We start from the raw sequence: 12260 nt of genomic DNA, 5'->3' as shown, positions 1-12260 counted from the left end.
GTTGATTTGAGTTTTAAATAATTGATAATTAATTTGAATAAAGTAACATTATTCAAAGGACTAAAGCAGTCCATGTCCAGTCAATATCATTGTGTTAATGATACAGTTACCATTTACAGTAATACAGTAACATGATGCAGTAACATTTTGATATTTTATATTCAAGCTAGCCTGATTCTATTAACATTGCACTGTACAAGTAAAACAAAAATCACCAGACACAAGACAACACTAAGAAACAGTGAGTAAGTAAGAAACACATGTCAGTCGTCGTAAGTCTGTCCTTCTGTCTGGAAGTTTTTATCCACCAAAATGTGTGACTGGTATATTGCTGAGAATAATATGGGCTCTAAATTCAGATTTCAGTGCACTGCATATACACGTTGCTTTAAAGGAGGCTTTAAAAGTAGTTCAGCAGAAAATTCTGTCATTATTGTCAGTAATATTCTTTCAGCAGTCCATAGGTCTAATAAATTATTTGGCGTAAGCTTGACAGATATTTGTAGGGACATGGACCCTTTGGTTGGGGAGGTTCTACATTCCTCTTTAGGTGCTGAGGGAAGGGCTGAGGAGAATATAAGACCCCAGCACAGACTGTGAGACAAAGTAAGCGTCCGGTTTCCAGTGTTCAGCTCCATAAGTGAAGTCTGCCAGGATGAGCCGCAGTCCAGAGAGGATGTCTTCATACCGCCGTCATTTCGAGGGCACTTTGGCAGCCAGCTCTGCCTGCCAGCTGCGGGCTTCCAGTCCATCTCCCACCCGGAAGGAGACCCGGCATCGGTCAGCAAGCTTCACCCGGAGTGGTGAGACAAGGGGGCGCATGGCCCTCAGTAACAAGGCTCGACTGACCAGGTGGGTAACGTGTAAAATGTATTTATTGGTTATTTATGTTAGTTGTGTTCAGATTTGTCTTTTTAAAGAAGTGTGAAACAAAAAATACTAACATCAATCAGAAAAAAGTTTTCTCTTCCTTTCCTAAAGCAGTACAAGTATGGGAGCTCTGTGCTTTGGTGTGTCTAAGGATGGTGAGCTGGAACTGGACCTGGATGTGGCTGCAGAGGAGAACCGGGCCTTTATGCTGACTCGTACCCACGAAAGGCAGGAGATGGTCATCCTCAATGACCGTCTGACAGTGTATATCGAAAAAGTAATCTGCAGTCCAACCATATTCTGCTTCTGTGTTTATAATAAAACCTGAAACACATACACACAGGTCTGCTCTGTTGTCTGTTTTTCTTATTCAGAAATGAACAAGAACATAAAAGTTAATATTACACATAGTGCTTCATAACCTTTTAAGATGAAATGGTAGCACATTGTACATTTTGGGGGGTTTTTTGGGTTTTTTTTACTTTTAACCTGTTTCTCATGCTCCTTGCTTTAGGTGAGAACACTGGAGTCAAAAAACAAGCAGCTGGAGGCTGAGATTGAGGCCCTGAGAAGCAGCTATGACAGATCATCTGGGCTTAGGAAACTCTACGAGTCTCAGCTGAAGGAAGTGAACAGGGACGCAGAGAAAATGAGAGAGCAAAGGGTGAGAGAGAGAGTCAAGTGACTTTTTAAGTGGCAAACTGAGAGAGCTGGTGTGGGTCCTTATTGTAGTCACCACTGCATTATTTCACTCCCTTATTTGTTCAGTTCTTACCCCTCAGCAGTAAAATATTGATGGAGTGTTGTTGTCGTCCTGGGGGACGGGGCTATGGCTCCCCACACCCTCTAGCAGATTGTTACATGGGCAAACCTTTTGAATACAAGCACGCTCATCCACACAGGTGTACGCACAGGTGCACACACGGGTGTTCACTGCTCACAGACACAAACTACACCTTTGTTGACTGCTACCTCAAAGGACATTGTGCGCTGCCGGTTCTGCGTGCTGCACTACAACATTCAATATTTAGTATTTACTGTTATTTACACTAAGCTACATTATTGCGATGGTGTTGTGTTTATTATGTTGCTCTCTTTTTTTCTCTCTCAACAGGTGATCCAGGAGATTGTTTCTTTATAAGTGCCCCTTCTTACTGTCCCTCTTCCCCTCTGTTTTTCTTTCCCTCCCCCTCTCTCCTTTTCTTTCTCCCTTTCCTGTCCCCCAGCCATGTCTATCCCGTCTGTAACAACTGAAAATAAAATAAATAATAATAGCAGAGGTCGATCAAATGGACCAATACGGCAAGGCCTTCAGACAACAATTCTGATGGCTAAAGAACCAAACGGGACAGGCAAAAAACAAAAACAAACAAACAAACAAAAAAAACCCACCAGCCTCTATCAATCTTGTACTTAGAGCTTGTTCTTGTGCTGTCATGATTCCACAGTCTCTCTTTTTTCTTTGTTTTTTTTTTCTTTTTGCAGAAACTCTGGTGTGGAAAATAAGTACCCTGCTGGGATAAGCTGGCCAAAGTGTTAAAATTTTATGTGTGTGCGTGTATTTGTAATATTTTGTTGCACATAAATGATGCGGTTCTTTTTCATGTTCTTGTTTTTTTGTGTATTGTCAAATGGTTTGCAACTGTGTCCTGTTTTCTTCCTTTACCTCTTTTCCCACATTGGGTAGCGCTAGCGCAGAGGGGTAGCACTGTTTTTTGATTCTACAGGAGTTTGACAGTTGTATCTGTGGCCTGTACAGGATCTGTCTTTGGCAGCCAAGGCGGCAATGTTGGGCCAGTTGGACACGCTGAAGGCAAGATATAATGAAGCCCTGGAGACCAGGAAGAAGTCAGAGTATGAGATTGAGGCTCTACGCCCGGTATGACACAATGAAAAGTCAATTTGTAACTTTGAATAAAGACACTTAGCAGCTGCTTGTGAAAATAAATTACATTTATATCCCTGTTGTTTCTGTTCTTCTCAGAATGTGGACGAAGCAACCTCAGCCCGGATTGCGCTGGAGAGGCAGCTGGAAAATCTGGAGGTTCAACTCTCCTTCCTGCAGAGAGTTCACAAAGAGGTAACACATAGCTGCCTCGTGGTTGGCATGTCATTCATATTCCCCATCAGTGGTTTAACGGGCTGTAAATTTGCTGGTTATTGTCAAATCCAGCTCGTGTTGATGGACAGAGTGAGTAAGACCATAAATATTGCAGTTATCTATTTGGTGTGAAAACTTCAGAGGAAGTCAAACAGACAAGTTCTGATTTATCTGTGGGGCAGAGTGGTAGATTTGAAAATGTTCCTAGCTCATTTAACTGTCCCCCACCCGTGTTTGTTTTTGTTCTACTGAAAGGAAATTGAGGAGTTGATCCTGCACATCTCTTCAGCATCCTCTGAATCTGACTTCATGTTTGGCCTCCCAGACCTTTCCCCTGCCCTAAAACAGATTCAGTCTCAGTACGACAGCATTGCTGCCAAAAACCTGGAGGTAAGTGGCATTGATGAAGCTGAAGTATGCCCCGACTCTGGAGAATTAGTCTCTAGATCTCTTTGCATCTCATTCTGTGTTGTCCAGGAAATGGAGACCTGGTATAGAACCAAGTTTCAGGATCTTGATAACACCTCCAGTGAACATATTCAAAAAGTCCGAAGTATGAGAGAGGAAATTGCTGCCTATAGGAAGAATGTGAGTGTTACTTTCTGTTCTTCTTGTGGTTCATTCTGCAACTTTTCTGGATACTCAGTGTACATATGCACAATTAGATCCTAGACAAAGAACATGAACTGGAGGTACTGAAGACAAGGAATGAGTATTTGGAGGCCGAGATCCGTCACAGATTGGAGAAATATAAGAATGAAGAGAAGGGCTTAGAGGTAACTAACTGACTGACTTATAGAGATATTTTTTGTCATCCTATGGCCTGATCACAACAAAAAACATACACCTCTGATGTAATTTCAACAGGAGCACATTGAGGGAATTAAAGTGCATTTGAAGGTGAGCAAGGAAAAGACTGCTCTGCTGCTGCGAGAATATCAGAACCTCCTGAATGTCAAGATGGCTCTGGAGATTGAGATCGCCACCTACAGGTGAACAAGCATTACAATAGGTTTTAAGCACTTAGAACACTTAAACTGTTAATGTGCACACACACAGATGTGGGTGTGTGGCTTTTACATCAAGTAGAAAATAAATAGTATTATGCAAAAGTCTTGAGACACTCCTTTTTTTCTTTACAGTTTGCTTCCAAAGAAACAGATTTCCCTTCTAATTTCCTCAAGGCTTTGTGAAGGTTTTCAATGTTTTTCTTTGGACATTGCCACCCTTTTTCACTAATTTTCAGTCCAGTTCTTGTACCTGTCCTTATTTGGTAAACCACTTAACACTGAGCTATTAATCATTCATTTACAACTGATAAATGAAGCCTCATTAGAAATGGCCTTAGTGGAAGGGTGGCTGTCAAGAAGGAAAACAGGAAGAAAAGGTGGAGGTATGCAAAATTACACAAGATGTGGAAAGAAAATCGGGCAACAGATCAGATGGATGTAAACCGGTAAAACTTTGGTTCAAATTGTCATCAGTTTTCCTTTCTTTTTTCGTATGTTTGTGTGTTAGAAAACTGATTGAGGGGGAAGACAGCCGATTGGGCACCATGGTCCAAAACCTTTCCTTGACTGGAGGCTTGCAACTTCCTTCCAGTGATAGCAAATGTGCTCTCTCAGCACCTTCAAAGCTGGGTGGATCTTTGAGTGATACAAGCGGTAACAGCACTGAGAGAGCTGCAGGTGCTGGCCGAATAGCAGCAGCCTCATCAGACATCCAGGCTGATGGTAACTTAGAGAAGCAGGCAACAGTGATGTCCAAGAGAAAGACGGTCCTCATCAGGTAGAGGATGACTTTGGCACGGAATGCATGACACATAAAACCTGTAACATTTTCAGCCAGATCTCTAGTGACTACACAGTAATCATATTATTCTGTCTGATCTCCCCTTTCTCAGAACAGTTAAGACAGATGAGGACATTTACGAAAGTGACACACAGGAGTGCACCATCGTCATTTCCGGAGCAGCCGATGACACAGATGAAGAATAAACCCCCAGCTCTGTGATTCTTTTTGAGTACATCTGGTGTGCCGTCATCACTCCGCTCTGCCTGGTCCTAACTCGCTCTCAGCCTCTGCTTATCTAACCCTCCTGTGTGACATGAGCATGTCACTGAAAGTAAGAAAAATAAACAGCAAGCAAAAATAGTTGTGGTTGTCAATTCAATCATAGAATTCTATCAGTGTTACTTCACTGTAATTAAAAAAAAACCCACTCTCCTTTTTTCCATTATTTAATTCAAATAATAGCAGCAAAGCCGATTCAACAGTCATTATGTAAACTTACATGATTTAATGAAAATTAAGGGAATTATTTAAAATAACTGTTCACAAATATCTGGGACCAAGTGAAATGACCACCCACATTAAAACCAGCTGTTTGACTGTTTAAATTTTATATACACACACACAATTCCCCCAACCTTTATTAATTCCCCTCATGTGTACCCCATCATCAGAGTGACAGAAATACAAAGAAAATAAGGACAATATAAAATCATTTGGTATCACCTGACTTTAAAAAAATAAAAAATAAAATAATGATCAGCAATTCTGTAATTCTGATCGATCAATATGGTGTGTTTGTGTGATTGTGGTTCTAATGCAATGGTTTGGGTTCATCCCCAACTCCTCCAGCAAGGCGATACACTGCAAGGCTGACTTCATGTGCCAGGGCGTCAGCACTCTCCTGAAACAACACAGAGAGCCAGAGTATTATTCACAAAACCCTTCCCTTCCAGATATTTTTTAACCTCAGTAACACTGGCTTGAGAATCAATAACAGAGAAAACTTGGAAAATAGATTTCTCACCTGCGTGTCTGCCTCTGCATATACTCTCACCACATCCTCTGTGCCAGAGGGCCTCACGAAGGAGCGAGCCTGTCTGTATTTCTTCACTAAATTGTCGATGGCCTCCTGCAGGCCTGCTGGGGTCACCGCCCGCCTCTCTGCGTCTGTTGTGTCTATCACCCTGCGGTCCGCCACCTACACAAAAAAAGAAAAAGAAAAAAGATCACCCTCAGGAGCCACTATCTCTAACTGGCTATGTGCAGGGTTATAGTAGACAAACGTTTATCTAAAAAAATAAAAGCCTCCTTAGTTTGGTTCGGCACTGCTGTATCATACTATGGAATAAATTAAATGTAAAGTGCGTATTTCTTTCTATCAGTCACACTTTATATCCTGGATATAATACATAACTATACAATATGAGCACCTTGACTTTAAGTTGCCTATTTGGCAGGTCGGTATAGATGGTGTCCCACTGCTGGATAGTCATTCCTTTGATGGCCAGTATGGCTTCAATCAGCAGCATGTCAGAAATGGCATCTCCTACAGTCTTTAAAAGAAAATATCAACGTTAACAACAGAGCTCCATTGTCTGCATGAGCTCAGTTCAACATTGATGTCAGCGTGAGCGTGCCTGGTTGATGACGTTGATCGTGTTTCGCAGCAGGAGAGCTGCTTTCTTCCTCTCGTCGTTGACGTTTGTGTCCTCAGCCAGCTGCTGGATTTTCTCTTCAGCTGCCTTGCTGAACAACACCTGATCCAAACACAAACAAACGCAGGATGACACATTACTTCTGATTTTTAGCCTTACAGGTGATTTTCAGTGCATTTAAATATGTGTGCATATGTGTGTACTCACTGTTCCGTGGCCATTGGCCTCAAAGTACACACCGACATCAAACTCCTGGGCTACATGGTGAAGATGCTTCACTCCAGTCTTCGTACACCTCACTAAGACCTAATTGTCAAATAAATCTGTGAGAACCGTCCTCTCCATATAAATACTAAACAAAACACCTGAATTCTCTGTGGAATTTTTTTTGTCACCTTCATTGTGTTCTCCAGATAGTGTGTTGAACTTCCATTAGCATAAGCAGTTTGCACTACTGCTATCTTCAAGTCTAGTCCAGCCTGTGCATTCCAAGGGAGAAAAAATACAAAGAACAGCGATTCTTGGTAAGTGCGTGCCCGTATGTCATTTACATGATTTTTTTTTTTTTAGAGTATACCTGTGTGAGCAGCTCTTTGAGAAAAGTGCTGATGAGGGTAGCCATCTTGTCTCCATCCAGCAGGTGAAATGTTCCTTCAGAGTCTGTGTAGTAATAAACTATTCGATCGGCGTCGCCATCAAAGGAACAGCATCGCTCTCCTGGGTTAATCTTAATGCCTTCATGTGAGAATGCAAGACAGGTCTCGCATATTAAAACGATTACAGTACATTCAAGTAATTTAACTGGCCCTATGCGCACCTGTTGGGGGTTTTTGCTGCACCTTCACATAGTCGGCTCCGCACTGGTGGTTCAGCCTTCCTTTGCTGCCATCATTATTAAGAGAAATTTGTAGCTCTTTCTTCAGGTGACTCTCCATCTCATGTACCTTCAGAGCCCCAATGCCATTAGCGCCATCCAGGCAGAGGTGCTTCTGGTCATCCGTACGGTTGGACGTCTAATGGAAAGAAAACCATGGAGGAGAGAAAGAAAGGAGTAGTTCCTGGATGAATGAATGTATCATAAAACACGTTGACACAAACAAACAAAGAGTGACTGAATGCAAGCGCAAAATAACACACGACACACTTCTGCTTCTTACATTCTTGGTGAGCTGAATGAAAGCTTGGCAGAATTTAGTGTAGTATCCTTCCACTGTGGCCTCTCCATATTTACCCTGCGTGTTTTGACAGCAGACCATGTAGTGAAGCTGAGGGGTGGTCACCAAACCATAGTCTGAAAGGACAGATGGAAAGGATAAAAAGGCAGATAAGGAGCCAGAAGAAGAACCAACAATAAAAGAACAAAAACAAAAACAAAAAAGCCAAGCAAAGAAGGAAACTAATACATTGCAAAGCATATATTTTAATGCAACCCAGCTGAGGGGCAGCCAATCACAGGAATATCTTTTAGGTATCCACTTCTCTTACCTTTGCTGTGACCACCAAGAGCAGAAACTCCATCCAGTACTGCTTGTGAAAGGCTGGCACTGCTGCTCCTACAGGCAGAGGACACGACTGTAAAGAAGCTATTCTACTCATACACACAGGTTTATATTTGCTCAGTTTTTGATTTATTTGTTTGTAGTAAGACATTATACCTAGTATCTTTTCCCACAAACACATTAGCCTCCTGGCTCATGTTAATGGCCTCCTTTTCTATAATGTTCTTCAGAGCAGTGAGCAAGTCTTCCTGATCTGCATTGGCCAGCTGGGTGGCATGCTCCTCCCAGTCCTGTGTCACCATCTCGCCCATTGGGTCAACGAGCTTCACACCGTTGTCTTCCTACACAAGTACAGACATGATGAGACAAACAGGAATGGGCTGAAGTTGTAATTTATGATGAAAATAAACCATAGCTATTTGCGCTTATGAATCCCTCTAACCTCTGGGTTGTGCGATGCAGTGACCATGACACCGATGGTTGCTTTGGTCTTTTTGGAGCGCACTGTGGCCAACAGACCCATCCTGAACATGATGTGGTCCAGCTGTTTGGCGTTGGTCCTGAAGCCAGAAGTACCATACTGCAAAACAAGCCCTGCGGGCTTCGGGTGCAAAGCGGACAGCTTTGATATTTCTTGAAATTCGGCCATTGCTGAAACATATCAGAAAAGCATCAGTGGCAGAGAAAGTGTTAAGATCTTCCTTAAAAGCCTCGCCATGTTAACCTTACTTGAATTATAACATGTACAGTTATTATTATGCAATAAAAGCAGGGGATTCAAGCTACCGATGCATACCATAACACTTATCAAAAAAAATGATTATCTGTTTATTAACAGATAATTTTTAAAATAAACTCTTTAACAAACAATGGACTATTTAGAGGAGTTCTGAAGTTCCCTAAAAGTTCCCTGATATTGTTTTTAAATAAGGAATTCTCGAAAAATGTTCTTTGGAGAATTTTGTACAAGTCTTTGTTATTAAAGAACGTTCCCTTTGAAGTTTGTCTTTAAAGTTTCACAAATTAATTTTGAATGAAAGTTTTATGATGGTTAAATGAAGGTTTTACAAAACAAACCCTCAGAGAACATTCCTAAAAAAAAGAAAATTGCAAACACTAAATTTGTAGGAAACACTCTACGCATCTTCTCTCAAGACTCTTTTTCAGAAAGTCCTAGAGGGAATCTTCAGGGTGTGCTCCCTCTAAACAATAGTTTTCACAAAATAATTTCTGGGTAACTCCTCAGGTAGTGTTCCCTGGAGGTTCCTGAAGCCTCTCTGAAGGTTTCAGAGAATTACATTTTTCAGGGAACCTTTGCTAAAAAGGTTCTTCACATTTTTTGTGAAGAAAAAAAGAATTCCTTTTACAGAAGTTTGCACTGCCAGATTAGTAAATCCAGCATACACTTTAGCTGTATTAAACAGAACTATAAAACCAAATTCATTGGAGTAATAAAGAACATCTTATTCAGAAAAGCAATGTTGTAAAATCGGTAGAAACGAGAGGTATGAATGTCATCGAGCTTGAAGTAACTCATGTACTAAGTACTATGTTAAAATGGTTGGAGCATTTGTAAAAAATTAACATTATGGTTTAGTATCCTGGCATATCTTTTACAAAAAGCTGGAGGAATAACATTAATGTTGATGTAATTAAAAGTTAGTTAAGTTTCAAGTTTTCTGATTATCACGCTGTTAATTAAGTTACATAGACACTGTTCATTAATGGTTGTCGTAGAAAAAAAAAAGCATTTCCTGTGTTAGAATATGATATGATTAAGTTTCGGGTTTCTATAAAGAGCCAAGGTGGAATTTCGGTGTGTAAGCCTTTTGATTATTGGAAAGTTTTATATTTATAAGTGTAGTTTTGTTTATTCCAAGTTTTTCTGCATTTAAAAATTATGCAATTTATCTTCAGTGTATAAAATGATTGGAAAAGAGGAATGCTTTAAAACAGAAATACTTGGAATGAGTTAATTTAAGGTACTTCATTTATTTGTTTATATTCTGTTTTTCTTTGCTGGCTGGAATATTTGATGAACATGTTTGACAGCAATGCCTGTTTGTTTACTTGAAGGCAGTTTAGTAAAAGGATAAATAAATAAATACAATTTTGGCTCTAGCAAAGGTAATACCACCTGTATATGTTATGTGTGTGTGTGTGTCCCAGCTTTACTGTTTGAACATATTTGCAAAACAAGCCTAGCAAACCATGAAGGTTATTACTATAAATAATGGTTCGCTAATCGTAATTTGGGTAAAATGTTTTAATTAGTCGTGATTTTGATTTGAGGTCACATGCCCAAGCCCTTGTCTGGAAATGCTTACTTTATTAAAATGCTGTTTATCATATTTAACCATATTTAATAGATTAAAAACACGGCGACTGGACTAAACACTGACAGCACTTAATGAGGGCAAAGTATAAAGCTCAATAAAATGAAGCACAACAAATGAATGGCAAAGAAAGTTACGTGCTTCTCGCAAGTAAAATAAGTTACATAAAATCGTCTCAAGCCACATAAACAAAGAGACTACAATAAACGCGTTGTGTTTAAACCAAAGGTTGCGCTGTGCAGCAGATTCGCTTAATTTTAATTTACTTACTGTTGTGTTTTCTGAAGTATCTCCACTACAGTGCAGTCAGTGAAAAGCTTCCTGGATCTAGGTTCCTCCTTCTCCCTTCTCACGGGAGACGTGGCTTCATTTCCGCGTACGTCACGTGTTGCGAATACACAGCGCATGCTCAGCCAGAGTCGAGCGTTTTTTTTGTTTGTTTCTTTTTTATACTTTACTGTCGGTACATTTTATTTTCCTAATTATTGTATTTTTTTCCCAGCTCATTTTCACAATGAGAAAGACAACAAAAACAAAAGTAAAACAACACAGAAGTAAAACAAAATTAAAATACAGAAGTGATACAACTGAGGGTTCTATTTAGAGCTCTGCAGAGCACTGGATCGTGACGTCGCCGACGTCATGCATTATAGTGCCCTGACTGGGCACCTCCCGTACACTTCATATCAGACATCTCTTTCATGGATACAGGCTGCAGGACAGCTGCGAAAGCAAAATCTTTATTCCTTTGTTTCCGGAAAGCCAGCTTTTGAAATGCGACAATGAAATCTGGGTAGGATTTTACACCTCAGACACACAGAAGTCTCTGCGACTCCCTCTGACTGGCATCACCACAAGCCCTTCCACTTGCTGCTGCACCAAAACATGAAGTGTTGTAATGAAACACTGTACCATAATAAAATACATGAAAAACAATTTAACGTATGAATTACTCTAATTCTGAAAGATTCACTGTACAGTTTAGTGTAACTATAGTGTAGAAACGTAAGGGCATTATGACACTGCAATATTAAAATTCCAAGTAAAACCTTTTGCCTAATAAAGATGTATGTGGTGCTATAAGATGTAAAATTATAAACTGGAAAAGAAAAGAAATATGTAAACCTGCAGCATTAAAAATACCAAGTAAAAAGAAACTATGCAAAGTGTCTTTGCAGGGCCAAAGATCCAAAAAATGTTTTTCTGCATGAATCACAGAGCCAAGCCTCACTGGTTGCCTGACTGAGTCCCACAAATGTTTTGTTGAGAAAATGTTGCATTCTGTGTTGATCTTATAGTAAAGAATGCTAGTAACCCAGCTTCTACATTTAAATCAGCATTATGGGTGGGTAAGTACTGTACATCTGTGTGGTTTTAAAAGCATTTTATGAATGTCTGTGTACTTGAAATGGTTTGGCCTGTAAGAAAGGGGAAAGAGTTGCTGAACTAATAAAGTTTAGCCTATATGAAAGCAGGAAAAAAATGTCAACTGTGTGAGTTAAAAGTTTCAAGAGTCTAGACTTTATTGTCATTATGCAAGCATAACAAAATGAAGGCAATACTTCTTCACACAGTGCAATAAAACTTAGATAAGCTAAAAATACTGACATAAATATGAATATAAACGATATATATAAACATAATTTATGACATGCGTTAAAATGTATAGTTTGAATAAGTGTGTATATGTCTACTCACAACTATATAAAACCATTCCAGGTGACGACCCCATGAAGCTCATTAAGAGAATGCCAAGAGTGTGCAAAGCAGTAATCAAAGCAAAGAGTGGTTATTTTGAAGATCTAAAACATGTTTTGAGTTATTTCACACTTTTTTGTTTCTGCATAATTCCATATGCTTTAAGTGAAAATCTACACTGTAATAGTCATCAAAATATAGAAAAAACATTAAATAATTAGGTGTGTCCAAACCTTTTACTCATATTATATTTAAATATATGTATGTGTGTAGTTTCACACCTACTGATCACTAGTTCGGCAGCGTA

General features: G+C 39.8%; 2 protein-coding genes across 4 annotated transcripts; one reads left to right on the top strand and one right to left on the bottom strand.

The window, feature by feature from the left end:
- Positions 1–585: 585 nt before the first annotated feature.
- ngs (notochord granular surface) lies at positions 586–5111 on the top strand. 3 transcript variants are annotated; one of them, XM_080883219.1, is made up of 11 exons: positions 586–852; positions 985–1147; positions 1385–1534; positions 2630–2749; positions 2855–2950; positions 3227–3361; positions 3449–3559; positions 3637–3747; positions 3839–3963; positions 4490–4759; positions 4875–5111. In XM_080883219.1, exons 1-11 carry the CDS (start codon positions 656–658, stop codon positions 4966–4968), a joined length of 1572 nt encoding a protein of 523 aa, XP_080739345.1. In that variant the 5' UTR covers positions 586–655; the 3' UTR covers positions 4969–5111. The 3 variants fall into 3 exon arrangements, with proteins under 3 accessions (XP_080739345.1, XP_080739346.1, XP_080739344.1); XM_080883220.1 differs by having other exon boundaries at positions 982–1147; positions 4880–5111; XM_080883218.1 differs by having other exon boundaries at positions 982–1147.
- An 84-nt stretch (positions 5112–5195) lies between these two features.
- pgm3 (phosphoglucomutase 3) lies at positions 5196–10640 on the bottom strand. Its single transcript, XM_080882988.1, has 13 exons — positions 10526–10640; positions 8362–8570; positions 8076–8260; positions 7906–7973; positions 7578–7711; positions 7238–7433; positions 6998–7155; positions 6816–6899; positions 6628–6726; positions 6403–6522; positions 6196–6318; positions 5790–5963; positions 5196–5666 (listed from the first exon to the last, which is right to left on the bottom strand). The coding sequence occupies exons 2-13, from the start codon at positions 8566–8568 to the stop codon at positions 5577–5579; spliced, it is 1638 nt and encodes a 545-aa protein (XP_080739114.1). The 5' UTR covers positions 8569–8570; positions 10526–10640; the 3' UTR covers positions 5196–5576.
- Positions 10641–12260: the final 1620 nt, after the last annotated feature.

Source organism: Rhamphochromis sp. 'chilingali', assembly GCF_963969265.1.
Source record: "Rhamphochromis sp. 'chilingali' genome assembly, chromosome: 5".
NCBI classification, from domain to species: domain Eukaryota; kingdom Metazoa; phylum Chordata; class Actinopteri; order Cichliformes; family Cichlidae; genus Rhamphochromis; species Rhamphochromis sp. 'chilingali'.
This window is presented reverse-complemented; position numbering and strand designations above follow the sequence as displayed.